This window comes from Choloepus didactylus, chromosome 15 (assembly GCF_015220235.1).
Source record: "Choloepus didactylus isolate mChoDid1 chromosome 15, mChoDid1.pri, whole genome shotgun sequence".
Taxonomy (NCBI): Eukaryota; Metazoa; Chordata; class Mammalia; order Pilosa; family Megalonychidae; genus Choloepus; species Choloepus didactylus.
This window is the reverse complement of record NC_051321.1, coordinates 56535453-56552192: the sequence shown is the minus strand read 5'-3', so window position 1 is coordinate 56552192 and position 16740 is coordinate 56535453. Positions and strand designations below refer to the sequence as shown.

At 38.4% G+C, this 16740-nt stretch overlaps 1 protein-coding gene across 2 annotated transcripts in view; it reads left to right on the top strand.

Moving 5' to 3' along the window:
- Nucleotides 1-16740, top strand: part of SLC16A9 (solute carrier family 16 member 9) — a 60072-nt gene that overhangs the window by 31521 nt on the left and 11811 nt on the right. For both annotated transcript variants that reach the window (XM_037804385.1, XM_037804386.1), the window contains exon 3: nt 10160-10303. In XM_037804385.1, coding sequence (XP_037660313.1) covers nt 10160-10303 — 144 coding nt within the window. The remainder of the gene's footprint in view (nt 1-10159; nt 10304-16740) is intronic.

The following is a 16740-nucleotide window of genomic DNA, read 5'->3' as shown; positions in this document are numbered from 1 at the left end:
CTGGCCCTAATAGGGGCTAGGGAGGTAAAGAGCATCCTACCAAAGTTGAAGGAGAGGTCAAGTCCTGGAAGGAGCATCAGGCTGAAGTAAGTGGCTAATTCCAGCCCTGGCTCTACCACTTTTTAGCTGAGTGACCTTGTAAAAGTCACTTAACCTCTTTAACTAGTGTCATCAGCTAAGCGAGGGGGCACTAGAACCAGCTAAACAAAGCTTTTAAAGACGAATATAGAAAAAGGAGAGCAGAGATTTTAAGAACGAGGAAGTAGTGAAAAGGAATGACGGCTGAAGAGCTACCACTTATGGGTGTGTGCAGCCGTGTGTTTTTACATGTGCACTTCAGATTTTTTTTGTGTCTAGGTCTGAGCATAAGCTGACCCGCACTGAACATGTTTCCCTTGGTTCTTCATAGCATAATTAAGAGCAACTCTTAAAAGCCATGGTTAGATGGCATTAGCAAGAGGAATCCAGCTGTGTGGGAGCTACATTGACCATCTACTTTCTTGACAACTTTGTCTTACAGAGAAACAAGTGGCTCAGTGCTACCCTGGAAGTGAGAAAAGCATAACTTATTGGTGCCCCACGTGGTTATCAGTGGTTCGTAAATAGGGAGATAATTAAAATTTCTATAGAAAAATATCAGCATATAGTTGCTGTCATTCCAATGCGGTTGGTCTCTGATGGAGCCCAGATATTTGATTCTTTTTAAAGTCTCAAAAATGATTTTAAGGAAAAATGATTTTCATTTGGGAGCTACCACTGATTTAAGACCCCTCGACATAGATTTCAGTTTTGTACTTTTTGATAACTCTCCAATGTACAATTCTCTTTGACTACTTTTCTTTATAAAGGGAACTAGTAGGTTTCTACTTGGGTGTAGTCCTGCTCATGTCAAGCAAATCATGAAAAATATGTGCCCAGTGACCTTGGTTCTCGGTGGGGCTCTGAAAAAATACATTAATGGACATCTTTACGTTCTTTTTATTAAAAATGGAATATATGTATGTGTACACATACAAATGTATATCTTTTTGATAAGAAATCAGTTTTATATACATACATACCTATACACAGTTGCTCTTAAATTCGGGTATATATCTGAATTACTAAAATAAAGCCAATTTCTTATTCATCAGTGGATTGTAAGGGGTGGGGTGGGGGGTTGTCCCAGGAGTCTGCATTTTAACTAGCTCCCAGATGATTCTGGTGTTGGCAGGGCATACCATATTTGAGAAACATTATTTTCTTTACCCAGTTTTGTCCAGGGAAGGCCTGGTGGGCGTTATCCTTGCCAATTCTGTTATCTGACCTCTGGAGTTTTATAATTGAGTGGGCACACCCCAATAAATACATTTTATAAGCAACATAAAAATTCCCCTTTTCACATCCTTGTTCCTTCAGTTTGCTAAGTGCCCCTGGTGTGCCTGGCTCAACATCAGCCACTTATTCACTTTATCTTAACTGATCCTCATAACAATGCATTGAGGCAGACCTTACTGTCCACAAGGTTTAGTGACTTGCCCAAGATGGTGCACACACTTTCTAAGTGAAAGAGTTGCATCAGAGCTCAGGTTTTTCTAACCTGTTAAGCCTGTCCCTTCATCTTTAAATTGGAGATAACAACACCTACCTTATGATTGTGTTGAATGATTGAGATGGTGCTTGGCATATAGTCAGTGCTCTGTGAATATTATTTGTTAGAGAACTAATCATCCATAAATAAAATTACTCTCCCAAGCAGTCCTTAACAAACTATGACTCACAAAAGAAAAGGACCCTTCAGGACATAAGACAAAGTCATGCTTAGAGAGGTGGTGTCTTAGTTTGCTAAGGCTACCATTACAGAGCACCACAAACGAGGTGTTTTCAAACAGCAGAAATTTATTATCTCACAGTTCTGGAGGCCAGAGCTTGAAGTCAGGGTGTTGGCAGGATTGTGCTTCCTTCAAAGTTTGTAGGGACGAATCTATTCTGTTCCTTTCTACCTGCTTCTGTCGGTGACTTGCCAGCAACCCATGGATGTTCTCTGCCTCAGTCATCACGTGGTGTTCTCTGCTCTCTCTGTGTCCGGATTTTCTCTGATAAGGACACCTGCCATATTGGATGAAGAGCCCATCCTACTCTACTGTGGCCTCATTTTAACTTGCCTAATTCCAATGGTAATGACCCTATTTCCAAATAAGGCCACATTCTGAGGCACTGGGTGTTAGAACTTCAACATATCCTTTGGGGGGATGCAATGCAGTCCATAACAGATAGATAGGAATTTAAAGGCCCACTCCTCATCTCTGACAAACCTAGATTTGCACAATAGCTAATAATAGTATGTTAGAGCTATGAGGACATGCAGGTCTGAACCTTAAACTCTTTATAATTTTAATTCTTAATTCTTTCTTCTTGAAACTTGAGTAATTGAGGAGAAAATACTTCTCACCTGAATTGTTTGTGCAGATGATCCTTGGGATGAATCAAGCTGCATATAAAGGATCCTGGGTTTTGCATTGTGAACAAGACCACCTTTCCGTTAATTACAGACTTCCATAGAGACTTCTCTCTGCTGGGGAATGCCAAGATAGAAGACATAATCCATGCATATAAGGGGTTTGTAATCTCAGGGAAGAGACAGGAAAAAGGTAACTAATAGCGTGTGACTTCACAAAAGCCAAGTACGAAGGGGAGTTGCAAGGGCAAGGCAATTTCTGGGATTTTATAATAGGTTAGGCTATGAGTTGGGACACGAGGGTTGTACATGGGTGGGCAGGAAGGGAGAGGGCAGTTCACGCAGAGCCCCTGTATGCACAGGCCTGGAGACTGCTGAGCAGGTGATGTGCTCTGTTCAAGTAAGTTTGGCTGGAGAAGACAGATTGTGTTGGGAGGCGGAAGGTGTGATGGCCAGTTTTATGTGTCAGCTTGGCTAGGTTACAGACCCCAGTTATTCAAACACTAATCTAGGTGTTGCCGTGAAGGTATTTTGTAGATGTGATTAAAGTCCATAATGAGTTGGTTTTAAGTAAGGGAAATTATGCTAGATAATCTGGGATGGCATGATTCAACAAGTTGGAAGGGCCTAAGAGCAGAGTTATGTCTTTCCTGAAGAAGGCTCAGGGAAGAAATTCATCCTGTGGACAGTAGCTCCAGTTTATGCTGAAGATATCCACTTGTCCCTCCTGATGGCCTGACTTGGACTTGCCTGGCCCATCCTCATAATCACATAAACCAATTCCTAGCAATTGAATCCTCTTTTTTTTTTTTTTTTTAAAATAAACTTTCTCCCAGAAAGCTGTAAATCACATGTTTTGCACAGTTTTAAAGGCTGAGTGAAATATTTGCTTTACTTGCTTCTGTAAGCGTAATGAATCTCCTGGTTTAATAAATTCTACTGGTTTTTTTGGTTGAAACCTGAATGATACAGGAGGAGTGGAAGGTAACTCAACTAGAAAGCGAACATGGCCTTGCACTGTTTTAAAATTAGCCAGATACCCTTTGGCTAGATGTCAGTTGTTAAATCCAAGGAGAAGGGTGGAGCCATTTTTCAGGCAACTCAGTTGCTGAAACAGCAGAGAAGACCTTTTGAGTACAAAGTTCAAAGTATATTTAAGAGTCCTTGCTCCCCACTTCAAAGGCCTTCAGTTGCATCATGCAAGTCAGTAAACACGTCTCTAGGTTAACAGAGTGCCTCAATTTAGCCAATTGGGTTTACTAATTGAGACTGAGATGTGAATGCCGGCAGAGCTGGGCTTGAGTGTTTCTGTATCTGTTTGACCTTCAAGCACTGTTGATGCTTCATGGAGGACTGAATTCCTGTCTCTCACCGAGGATCCAGTGGCACCAGCCAGCTTGAAGTCAGCTAGATAGTTCAGGAATGGGAGCATGAGGAAAATGCACTTGAGTTCACTGCATTAGCAGGCAGCAAGAAGTGTGAGAGCTGTTAGTGTGGAGAAGCACACACCCTGGGTTCCCGTGAGTTCCCTGTCTGCATTTTAGGTAGAGGGAAGTGATCTCAGGGACCCCACTGGTGGACTCCATTAGGAAATCCTTGCTGAGTTGCACATATACAACCTTGCTGCTCCTATATTTTATTTCTCACTGTACTTTTAGCCTACTTACAGCTCCCATGCAACAGACCTGGCCATCCTGCCACTCTTCGGACTCTGAAACTTTTTGGGAGCTGTCCACAGAAAGAGTTAATTTCCCAAAGGAAAAAGTCCGCACCCCTCTCCACCAACAAAAGCTATCCTATCAGAAGTACACACTGGAAAACCACATTATGTTTACCTTCTCTCTATTTATGATGTCCTTTCATCTCTTTTGTTGCTATAACCACACTTCAAGGTGAAGTTCAAGGCTCAGCTCTTTGGCCCAACAGTGATCTCCCTCTTCTGGGTTCCCAGGACACACAGTCTGAAGCTTTCTTTTGGTGCTTATTACTTACAGCCTGGGTGTTGTTGTAACTGTCAATGGTGTATTTGTTTGCCTTCTAGACTATGTCCTGGGTTGCATGTGGTCTTCTCTGTGTCCTCCATAGTGTCTAAGATGATTTGAGCCTCTTATCTAGTGCTGTGCTGTCCAGTTTAGTAGTCACTAGCCACAAGTGGCTATCAGGCACTTGAAATAGGGGTCATCCTTGCTCAGATGTGGCCCTCTCTCTCTGGCTAAGCCAACTTGAAAGGTGAAATCACTGCCCTCCCCCCTACGTGGGATCAGACACCCAGGGAAGTGAATCTCCCTGGCAACGTGGAATATGACTCCCAGGGAGGAATGTAGACCTGGCACCGTGGGACGGAGAACATCTTCTTGACCAAAAGGGGGATGTGAAAGGAAATGAAATAAGCTTCAGTGGCAGAGAGATTCCAAAAGGAGCCGAGAGGTCACTCTGGTGGGCACTCTTATGCACACTTTAGACAACCCTTTTTAGGTTCTAAAGAATTGGGGTAGCTGGTGGTGGATACCTGAAACTATCAAACTACAACCCAGAACCCATGAATCTCGAAGACAGTTGTATAAAAATGTAGCTTATGAGGGGTGACAATGGGATTGGGAAAGCCATAAGGACCAAACACCACTTTGTCTAGTTTATGGATGGATGTGTAGAAAAGTAGGGGAAGGAAACAAACAGACAAAGGTACCCAGTGTTCTTTTTTACTTCAATTGCTCTTTTTCACTCTAATTATTATTCTTGTTATTTTTGTGTGTGTGCTAATGAAGGTGTCAGGGATTGATTTAGGTGATGAATGTACAACTATGTAATGGTACTGTAAACAATCGAAAGTACAATTTGTTTTGTATGACTGCGTGGTATGTGAATATATCTCAATAAAATGATGATTAAAAAAAAAAAAAAAAAAAAAATAAAGCCAAGACTTCTTCTATTTTAAAAAAAAAAAAAAAAAAAAAAAAAGAAATAGGGGTCATCCAAGTTGAGATGTACTTTAAATGTAAAATATACACTAGATTTCAAAGACTTAGTACAAATGAAAAGAATGTAGATTATCTCATGAATGATATTGAAATGTTAAAATTAACATATTAGGCTAGGTAAATATATTAAAATTAATTTTTCCTCTTTTTACTTTTCTAACTTGGCTACTAGAAAATTTAAAAATTACATTTGTGGCTCCTTATATTTCCGTTGTACAGTGCAGCCATGGTGGATGTTTGGTAGTGGAGGAATGACAGTGATCAAATATTACCTTTTTTGTTTGATTAACATAGTCTTAAATATGTTAGTTACATACTTTTGCAATTTTAAGAAATGTTTTCTTCCTCCATGTTAATTTTAACAGTCAGTAAAAGTTTAACTGTTTCCTCCCAAATGACCTGCAAGGCCAAAGGAAACAATTTCATCACTTACTTGTAGACCTTCCTCATTTTCTTTGAAGCAATCTGTTCTTATTTTCCTAGTTCACCTGTGATCATGACAAAACCCATTTCTGGTTAGGGTTTTAATTTCCATTCCCTTCCTCAGCTAAGACATTATATCAAGCAGTCCGACTTGCAGATGGCTATCAACAGAGTATTTTATATTTTTTGTTTTGCTTTGTATCTAAGAGATTGCAGTACTCAAAATCCCATTTTTCTCCTCCTTTCTTTCTTCTCTCCTACTCACTTAGGTTTACAGGGCCACTTGTTCTCCCTAATATACAAATTCTTACCTATTTTTGAGTGAAAGATGTTACCAGGCGCAGGGGGTAGAATATCTTCTAAGAGCCCTGGTTGTACATAGAAAGGATAGAGCTTTTCACTTCCAGTGCTCCAAACCATCTGCCATCTTTAGACCATTCTCCTCTGCTGACTGTTAGTTCAACCAGCCAGTCAAGATTAATTTCCCCCAAGGAAGGTATTAAAGGTAACACTGGCTCCCAAACAGCAATACACAGACAACTGTAAGTTCAAGGAAAAATTTTCGTTGGAGGCAAAATGAATATAAAGACAATGATATAGGTGGTAAATGTGTAAGGTTACCATTATTTTTTTACTATCTTACTTTGTATTCTGAAATTATATCCTCCTCACTCAAGTCTTATTAAAATGTCCTTCTTTTATGAAATGGTGGTGATATAGATGGTTATTACATTCAAGAAAATATTTACTTGTTATAATAAAAAATTAGCAGCCATATGACCATATGAAGGAACTCCCTCCTTTTTTTTTTTCTTTTCAAAATTGTATAGGTCCCAAGGTGTGGGGTCATTGGATTATACTAACGGTTTACCAGATTTTGTTCCAAAGGTCCCTTCTGCAAAGTGAAAGACCTACAGCCTCTTAAGTAATCTCTCCGGAAAGTGGTCCTTTGATTTAATTCATCTCTTGAAACTAATCTAGTGCTGGGAGTAATACCTGGTTTGTCGTCTTGGAGACCTTGCATGTTAATTCAAAGACCCGAACACAAGTATGTCACATGTTCTGCAGATTGTGACTTGATGGTCACCTCCAATTATCTTTGCTGTAGTTGTTCCTTCTGAAATATGGACTATTGTCATTTATATAAATATAATCCATAAATATTCTAGTTCTAAGTGTAAGAAAAAAGTTGTTCTTAACTTTTAAATATTAAAACAAAAATAAATGTTATGTTTTCATCTGTCATAAACCCACAGATTTATTTAATCTGTTAAGATAGTAACAAAAATATATTTATGTTCTCTACTAATATTTTGATTTCTAGAAAAAATATTAAGGTATCAATTGAAATACGACTCAATTGGGAAGAATGCTGGACTGACTGTGGCCTTAGCCCTGTCATTGCTTAGCTATGGGTTCTTGGTCAAATCATGTGATCTTTCCGAGCTCTAGTTTCAGCATTTAAAAAAAATATGGTATTGGGATCATTTCCAAGGACTCTTTCTGCTCACAATTTTCTGTTTTTTAATCTGTCATCGGAATATTTTTCTCTATGTAAGCAGCAGATGGCAGTGTGAAAATAGAGAAATCTTCAAAAGCAGCTTTGATCTGTCAGAGAATTTCTGTTCCTTCTCAATGCTTAAATTTTTTTCAAAGAATCATGTGTTAGGCAAAAATGCTTTAAGAATTTATCACATAATTGATAATATTATTATATATTTTAAAAAACAATGGTTTTGTTTGTACATTGTCATACAAAATAATCTCCATTCCCCACAGCCATCCCACTACCACCCGCCCCTGCCCAATCTTTCCTAATACTTGCGTTTCCTCCTGGAGTTAATATGCATTAAAAAAAGATAGATTTAAGTATCTACTTTGAGGATGAAACTTGAAACGTCAAGTCTTCAAGTAATAATCTCTGTGTTTCAATTCTGTTGTGCCTGTTCAATTTGTAAGCACTGACTCTTGGTGTCAATGAAATTAAGAAACAACAGAGAAAGGCCATGCTTTTATGATGTCAGACATCCATTTATAAAATTTGACTCTTAAATTCATCTCTATTTTTGAAGTGTCTAAATATTTCTCATTGGATATACAAATAGCTCAACTCTTAGATGATAATTGTGCAGCCTTTCAAATGGATTTCCCTTTTAAAACACTGGCACAAAATATTCCCTCTGTTTGTCATAGATCAGTACTGGCTCAGACAAGTGGGTCTGAAATAGCAGGGGCCAGCTCATAGCCAGGCAGGAATGTGGGAGAGTAGTGGCGACTGAGAGCTGCGTGGTATCTCAGTGGGCTGAACCCAGTCTTAATAATGTGCTTAGGAGATTCTCTGGTGTTGGAAGAATGTTGGGCTTGGGGTGGGATCTTGGCTCTGCCACTTAGTAAGAGTGAGGCTGTGGTTGGATTACATAATTTCTCTGTTTGAGTTTACTTAAAAAATGTGGTAAAAGATAAATGCAAAAAAGTATACATATCATAAGAGTATAGCTCAATGAATTTTACCAAACTGAACACACCCATATAATCAGCACATGCGTACACATCATGAGACAGAATAACAATGGCACCCTGCAAATACTGCTATGCTCCTTTCTGGTTATAACTTCCCACCCCCTACCCAAGTAACCACTATCTTGAGTTCTAACATCATAAATTAGTTTTGCCTGCTTTTGTACTTTTTATAACTGGAATTGCACCGTATATACTTTTTTGGGTTGGGTGTCTTGCATTCAACATATGTTTGGCAGATGATTTCATATTGTGTGTAGTTGTAGGTCATTCATTCTCATTGCCCATTGTATGAATATACCAGAATTTATTTTTCCATTTTACTGCTGAGGAACATTTCTAGGTTTGGGCTAATATGAATAGTTCTGCTATGAACTATGCATATAACTTTTGGTGTAGGCATTTCTCTTGAGTTACAGAAGGTAGCAGCAGTGGAGTTTCTGGGTTATGTAGTGTGCTGTGTTCAGATTTAGTGGCTAATGCCAGCAGTGTTTGAGAGTTCTGATTGCTCCACATTCTTGCTAAAACTTGGTCTTGTCTGTCATTAGCCATTCTGGAGACTGTGCTTTTTTAAAATTGGGGATAATAATTTATACCTTGAAAGGATGCTGTCAACTCAAGGAAGGCATGCTTTTCTTTGTTTTGGATTCTGTATCCTGGGCTCTTTGTTCTACCTGGGTGCTACAACCTCTCTCAGCTGCAGTTTTTTGTCTATATAAAACAAGACTATTGAATAACCCTTGGCATATGTTAAGGTCTATATTGTCCCACATGCTTTCCAGATACAGTGCTAGTGGGAAAGAATTTCACTATCACTTAAATCCTATCATATGAAGGGTTTCACACTTACACATAGAACAGATACAGGAAGTGGTCAGTTTTGCCCATCAATCAACAATGTTTCCCTCCCCAAAATTCTAGGTGATGTGCAGAATATAGGATAGTGATGCTGACAGACCCATGGCTCAATGGGCAGGATGCTCTCCTATTTGTCCTCACCTACCAGAATATTGTTTAGGCTTTGGATTACCACCTCATCCCAATGTAGCAATGTATCTAGTCAATCACCAAGTTTATCTGTCATCAGTTATATACTGGCTTTGTGCAGGAAAGGAGCTCTGGGTAGGAAAGAGGCATGGAACATGCCCAGAGACAAAAAGTTATCAGAATACAAGAGTGGTTAAGAGGATGGGTTTGTGGGTCTGGGAGTCTGCTGGGTTTTTTTTTTACTTCTTTTATTACTACCATGGTGGCTGCTGCTGTTATCATCATCGGTCAAGAGCCAGCACTGATTGGGTGCTTTCTTGTACAAGACCTTGTGATGTTTTACATTCGTCCTTACATTAACACTGGGTACTATTATCATTCCAATTTTCAGAGGAAGAAACTAAGGCACAGAGAGATTTCTTAAGTTGCCTATGATCAAACAGCCAGTGAGTAGCAGAGTCTGGTTCCAGAGCCCTCGTTTTTTAACCATGTGATCTTATTTGCCCTGAAACCTTAATTCCTCATCAAAAAACAAAGAGTATCTACCTTGGAATGGCTGTGTAAGAGTACAATTAAATGAGATTGTTTCTGTGACATGCTTAGTGGAATGTCTTAAGTAAATACTCATAGTAAATACTCAATTTTTTACTGTAATTATTTATTTTTATTATTTTAAATTTTGGTGCTTATTATTTATTATCTATTTTATTATTGTTGCTTTGTGATGGAAAGTATCATTTTAAAAGATGAGATAGATCGTATTATTGTGGGAAGGATGTTACTGTTAAGTAAGTGAAGGTTTCATTTCTCTTTTTAGGTCCCGTGTGCAGCTTCTGTGTCTCATCTTTTGGAGCAAGGCCTGTCACGATCTTCAGTGGCTTCATGGTGGCTGGAGGTCTGATGTTGAGCAGTTTTGCTCCCAATATCTACTTTCTGTTTTTTTCCTATGGCATTGTCGTAGGTAAGGAAACTGGACACTAAGACTTTTCTAACCATCAAGAGTTAAATGTTATTTCACTGGTGTCAGATTTGTTGTCTGGTTAATAGAACAGGTAAAAATGCTCACCATCATTTACTCTTAATGACCACTTCATTCAAAAATTTTACTTTAGTGAAATGTCCTACTTTAGTAAAATTTTACATTTAGTAAAATGAAAGGATAAATGTGTTTCAACAGTCCACATTATGTTTTCTTGCAAGACACAAAAAAGCATTTCACTTAAACACTTGTCTCTATAGCACAGAAAAGGAAAAGGGAGGCGGGGGAGCACAAACCTTAGGTGTTAGAACATTCTCAGTGATGTAGGAGGCCGTGCCTTTTGTTCTGGCTGGTTGAGCCAGGCTCTGTTGAGCTGTTCTGTGTCTTCTCCATCCTCCTGTTCCACAGCCTCTGTTGCCAGGGCCCAAATCGAAAAGTTGCACCTGAAATAAAGAGTAAAATTTGATGCACTTTTTAATTATTACTTTTTTTTGCCATGTGGGGCTTGAGTGAAGGAAACTGAATTGTGGGGGTGATGGGCAATGATCTTGGGTATGGCGGAGGGAGAGTAGAGGGCCCAGGGCTGACAGCACTGACAGTTTTGGGGGGACTGCCTTTGTGGTGCTAATTGCAGTAAATGATCAAATCACCAGACTTGTATTCCTGGAAGCCATAGGGAGGGAATGTGGCGAAGATGAGCTCCAGCTTTCAAAGGCTTTTTAGTGTCTGAAAGAATCTAATTTGGTTGACTATCAATGTTCCCTTTTTTAGTTTGGGAATATTTCTCCAATAATAAATAATAGAAATAATAGCACTGAATTTTTATTGAGTATTTCCTATGTGCTAGGGACTGTGCTAAATGCTTTACATTATTTAATCCTCACTAGAACCTACTTTACAGTAAGGAACCGTGAGTCTCAGGGAAGTAGAATTACGAACCAAAGCCACAAAGCTTGGAGACTTGGGGTTGAATCCAATTGGTCTGACACCAGAGCCTGACCCGTTTATCATTTTTAATTATTTTTGATGCCTTTAGAACTCAAAGTTTATTTTAATTAAACATATTCTAAGACTACTTAAATCTTCATCTAAATAAGCAGGTCACTTGTTAGGTTTTGGAGAACAGGTAGGATATTTTACATTTATATTCCTACAGTGTTTAATATAGTTTCACACTTGTGGCTGCAAATACATTACGCTTTTGCATAACATTTGACCATATTCATTTAATAACTATTTTGCATTCTTCTCTAAAATCATAAAAATGGAAGTACAGATATCTGTGTGTATGTATGAACACTGGATTATTCCTCCTTAGATAAACCCCTTTTTCATAGAAAATTGAGTCATATGCCATTTGTATGATTTGGTCATTTCCCCCAAACTCTAGATTAACAGTTTAAAATTTCATGGGGTCTTTACCCCTAAACATGGGTTCAAGGTTAATCCAGGCATAGCCTTTATGGGTACATATCCAAAATTGTCAGTGTCTTAAAAGTTGATGAAGAGTGAGTGATACCACAACATTTGCATTACCTTTAGCTAAAAATGAATCTTTAGAAACAAAAAAATTGGTTTACATTGTCTAAGTTTTATATGCATTTGATTGTGTTAGAAGAACATCTAAGTATATTTGGAGGGGAAAAGGCAAAATTAACTCCCATATCTTAATTGCAAAATTTCTGTTGTAATAGAAGGCACTTTACCAACCTGTAAAATTGATTTTGATAAGGTATGGGGTCATGTTGGAATCCTTCTGTAGCTAATATTCCCCACCTTGGTCTTGTAGTATTCTATCTCGATGAGATTTGTTATTGGTTTTGATTTGCTTCCTTGGCTGGTGATGCTGGGGGTGTTTACAAAGCTTCCACTTGACTTTACCCATGATGCTCTTACTCCACTGGCCGAGGAACAAGGTAGAAGCTTATACCATGCATATGGGTTCCAATTATGTATCAGGGACTGGGAAAATGACCAATGTGTGGGTCCATGGATTCAGTGGGTCCACTGTGTGTCATATCTGGGCCATGTGCCCATCTATCACTGGCTCCATATGACCCTTTCTGAGGGGATAACACTTTGGGTCATTGGTAAACAGTGTCAGCTCGTACCCCATGTCCAATAATGCTCCAAAGGTATTCCCCTTTCCCCAATGTACAGTTACCTAAATAAATGGCTAGCGTTCTCTTTGGGGATGGATTCATGCCTCGTTAGTGCGTATATTTTTCATAGTGTTTGTTGCACTGTCCTTCCTCTTGAGGTCTTGGCCTCTCCTTCAGTTAGTGGGTTCTGGGTTGGAAAACAGGTTCAAATCCTCAAATTTGGAGACTGTACATAACTAATTTGGCAATAGGTTCTGAATCCCAGCCACTGGGAGGACACTGTCAGCATATGGAGAGAGCACGGGACTTTGGTCAGGGGACCTAGGTTCTGTGATCTTGAGCAAGCCCCTTAATCTCTATGGGTGACGTCCCCTCATCTGGGAAGTTGGGCTAAGGAGACTTACCTCACAGGTGTCCTGAGGACTAAATGAAGTCAAGTCTGTGAAAGTGGCTCACAAGCACAGTAACTAGCAAATGAACAAATGATTAAATAAATAAGTTGAGTTAGATTTCAGTTAGTGAAAGAAAAACCTCTCACTCTGGTAATTATTGGAGCCTTGTGAACTACTCCTTGCTTGTAAGTTATTAACACTTATTTCCATGGTAGACTTCAATAGGCTCATGGTATGGGGCTCATAGAATATTTGTGGGATAAATTAATGGGATAACAATGAAAAGTGACATTCTCATGCTGTTACCATTTGAAGTCAAGTTTCCAGTTGAAAAGGAAATGACAGGAAATTATTACACACTCTAAACTCATTCTTTCTGTATTATGAGATCTTTAGAAGAAACAAGAAAGGTTCAGTCCAATGGTAACACTCATTGAACCTCCTATTCTGTGCTGAGTTATATCCTAATCATTTCCATTTATCTGGAATGAGCTCTGTTGTCTCTTAAGGTAGACAATGCAGCACAGGGAAAGAGCAAGCACTAGGAGCTTGTAAGATATTATTTAGTCCACTTGCCAGCTAAGCGACCTTAGACAAGTAACAACTTCTGTTTTCTCATTTGAAAGCTATATTATTATTCTCATAATAATATAGTCTACCTTATAGGCTTTTGTGAGGGTTATTTGAGATAAAGGCAATGAATGTTAGCTAAAATCATCATTATTATTAGTTTTGTAACTGTATGTAGTTCAATGACATACTAAAGGATGTAGAAAAAGAAATTAAAGTTGTGTAGTATGTTTAATTAGAATCTAAAATATCAAAAGAATTCTAAAATGTACTTATTGTCATGATTTTTTTTTTAATTTAAAAAATTATCATCTTAAAAATGTAAATAGATTGTTCTTGTTAGGTTTTTGTAGATAAAATAAAATGCAGCCTGCCAGTTTTGAAGTGACTGTAAACCACATGGCCAAATCTAGTAATTCAGGCTCCTATTTTCTTGATAATCTTACTAAATCAGGGAAAAGAAAGTGGGATGGTGTGGGGTGGTGACTAGGGATAAGGTGGGAAGGGGGACAGGGAATGTGCCCTTAATGTATCGCTCAAGCTTCTTTCTAATAACATCTCTTTGCTTTTGTGACGAGACAACTTAAAGTCAATTCCTTGAATTCTCTTTTCTTAGGAATCTATTGTTAATTGGTTGATTATGTTTTCTTTTCTTAATATTCCCGTCTTTATTTTTGAAGAGTTCAATTTTCTCTTCCTTCATTTTCTTGATAATATCTGCAAAATCTAGTGAGACTCAGGAGGAAAAAACCCACTTTAGTGGATAGTCTGATTCTCCCATTATAATTATGGAAAATGAGGCAAAGTCCATTTCCTATATATTCACTTTTACAGATATGGTGTTTTACAATTCTTTTTAACAACGGTTTTATTATTAAATGGTCTTTTGACTCTTGTGGATGTGCGGTTATAATAAAGAACTATGAATATTCTAATTAGTCTGAGGTTATATTTACTTAGTTCCATAATACTCAAACAAAAAGTGAAAAAATATGTCAATATAATGGCTACTTTTTTAGCACTTACTATATTCCAGGTACAGATACGAAATCTTTTAACATTTTTTTATACCACTTACTCCTTACAACTATCTTGTTAGATTGTTTTAAAGATAAGGAAATGAGGAATTAGAATAAATAAGTTTTTCCAAATCATACAGCCAAGAAGTTGGGATTTGAATTCAAGCCCATCTGACTCCCAGGCCTGTGCTCTTAACCAACCAATATCACATTCAGGGTCCTCATGCTTAGCATGTAATAGTTTAGGAGCATATTAATAAAAAATCTAGCCAATCGTTTGAACTTTTTAACTTTCCATGCTCATAAATACAAACAGGCCCTACATTTGGATACTTTAAACTTGTCTGTTTCAGCATCCTAAATTGCATGAGCTCAATTTCATTTCCAGAAGTAGATATTTCTAGAATACTGGATGCAATTGCCTATCATAATCTTTGGTGAAGACAATAAATGATATTGACTTAGTTATTATAAGAAGTTGTTCAAATGCTTATTTCAGAATATACAGAATTTTCCCAAATAATAGAGATATTTCCTCCTACTGAGGAAGGGTTTACAGGATGCGAGACTCTCAGTGCCAAATTGGGGAAGTTCCAGGCAAACCTGGATGAGTTGGTCACCTCACTCCAAACACAAAGTCTGAACTCTGTTGTTCCACACTTAACTGCTTGTTAAGAATGCTAGGTTAGAGTGCACTCTTTCTAAAATGTTTCCTTTCCATAAAAGTTGTACTGCAAGGAGAACTTTTCATATATAAATGCTTATACATAAATATGGGTGAACTTACTTCCTCCATCTATTTTGTGATGAGCTGTAGAATAAACACATGGTCCCTCTGGAAGACATTAAATACAAAGAACTGAGAACTGAGCCTTCTTTAGGTGAAGGGCCCATCAGTGCTTGCTTAATACCAAAGGAAATTCCATTTGCTACCAAGAGGGTCATTAAAGAGATACAAAATCCATCATTGGTATTGCTTTCTCCTATTTATGGTATTTAAATTATGATTTTTCTGTCTTTAGGTTTTTTTTTTTTAAATACTTTTTTTTTTATTAAATTCGGTTTTATTGAAATACATTCACACACCATACAATCATCCATGATATGCAATCCACTGTCCACAGTATGATAACATAGTTATGCGTTCATCACCACAATCTATCTCTGAACATTTTCCTTACATCAGAAAGAACCAGAACAAGAATAAAAAATAAAAGTGAAAAAAGAACACACCCAAATCATCCCCCCATCCCACCCCATTTGTCCTTTAGTTTTTATCCCCATTCCTCCACTCTTCCATACACTAGATAAAGGGGGTGTGATCCACAAGGTCTTCACAATCACACTGTCACCCCTTGTAATCTACATTATTATATAATTGTCTTCAGGAGTCCAGACTGCTGGGTTGGAGTTTGGTAGTTTCAGGTATTTACTTCTAGCTATTCTAATACATTATAGCCTAAGAGGTGTTATCTATATAGTGCATAAGAATGTCCACCAGAGTGACCTCACGACTCCGTTTGGAATTTCTCAGCCACTGAAACTATTTCGTCTCATTTTGCATCCCCCTTTTGGTCAAGAAGATACTCTCAGTCCCATGATGCCGGGTCCACATTCATCCCCAGGAGTCATACTCTGTGTTGCCAGGGAGATTTACACCCCTGGGAGTCGGGTCCCACGTGGGGGGAGGGCAGCGAGTTCACCTGTCGAGATGGCTCAGTTAGAGAGAGGGCCACATCTGAGCAACAAAGAAGTACTCAGGGGGAGACTCTTAGGCACCATTACATACAACTTTAGACTCTCCTTTGTGGTAATGAGCTTCATAAGGGCAAGTCCCATGCTCGAGGGCTCAGCACATCAAACCACCAGTCCCCATGTTTGTGACAACATCAACACCAGTCCAGGTGAGGATGTCCAACACATCCGCACCTTCCCCCAGATCCTCGGGGCTGGGGAGGGGGAGGCTGTAAATATATTTTTTATTATCTGCCCAAATTACTCTAGGATGTGTCACTATTTCACTCCAGCCTATACTAACCTACCGTATCTCACTACCTATTCAAAGTTCCATGCAATTGTGGTGTTTGAACAAATCGACTGTAGAGTTGTACCATTTAGAAAATTTAGATCCTGTACCAAATAGATATCTATTCCCTTGGTCTCATATGAAAGTTGAAGTTTTAAAACACAATCAGTTTCAACCTTTATCCTTTGGCCTGGCTTGCCCTGGTCTTAACCAGACCTGCTTCATTCATATCACTAATTGAAGTCTGGGCTCTTTTTCAGCTTTTTTTTTTTTTTTTTTTTGACAGTGGCTGTATGCACTAATACTGACA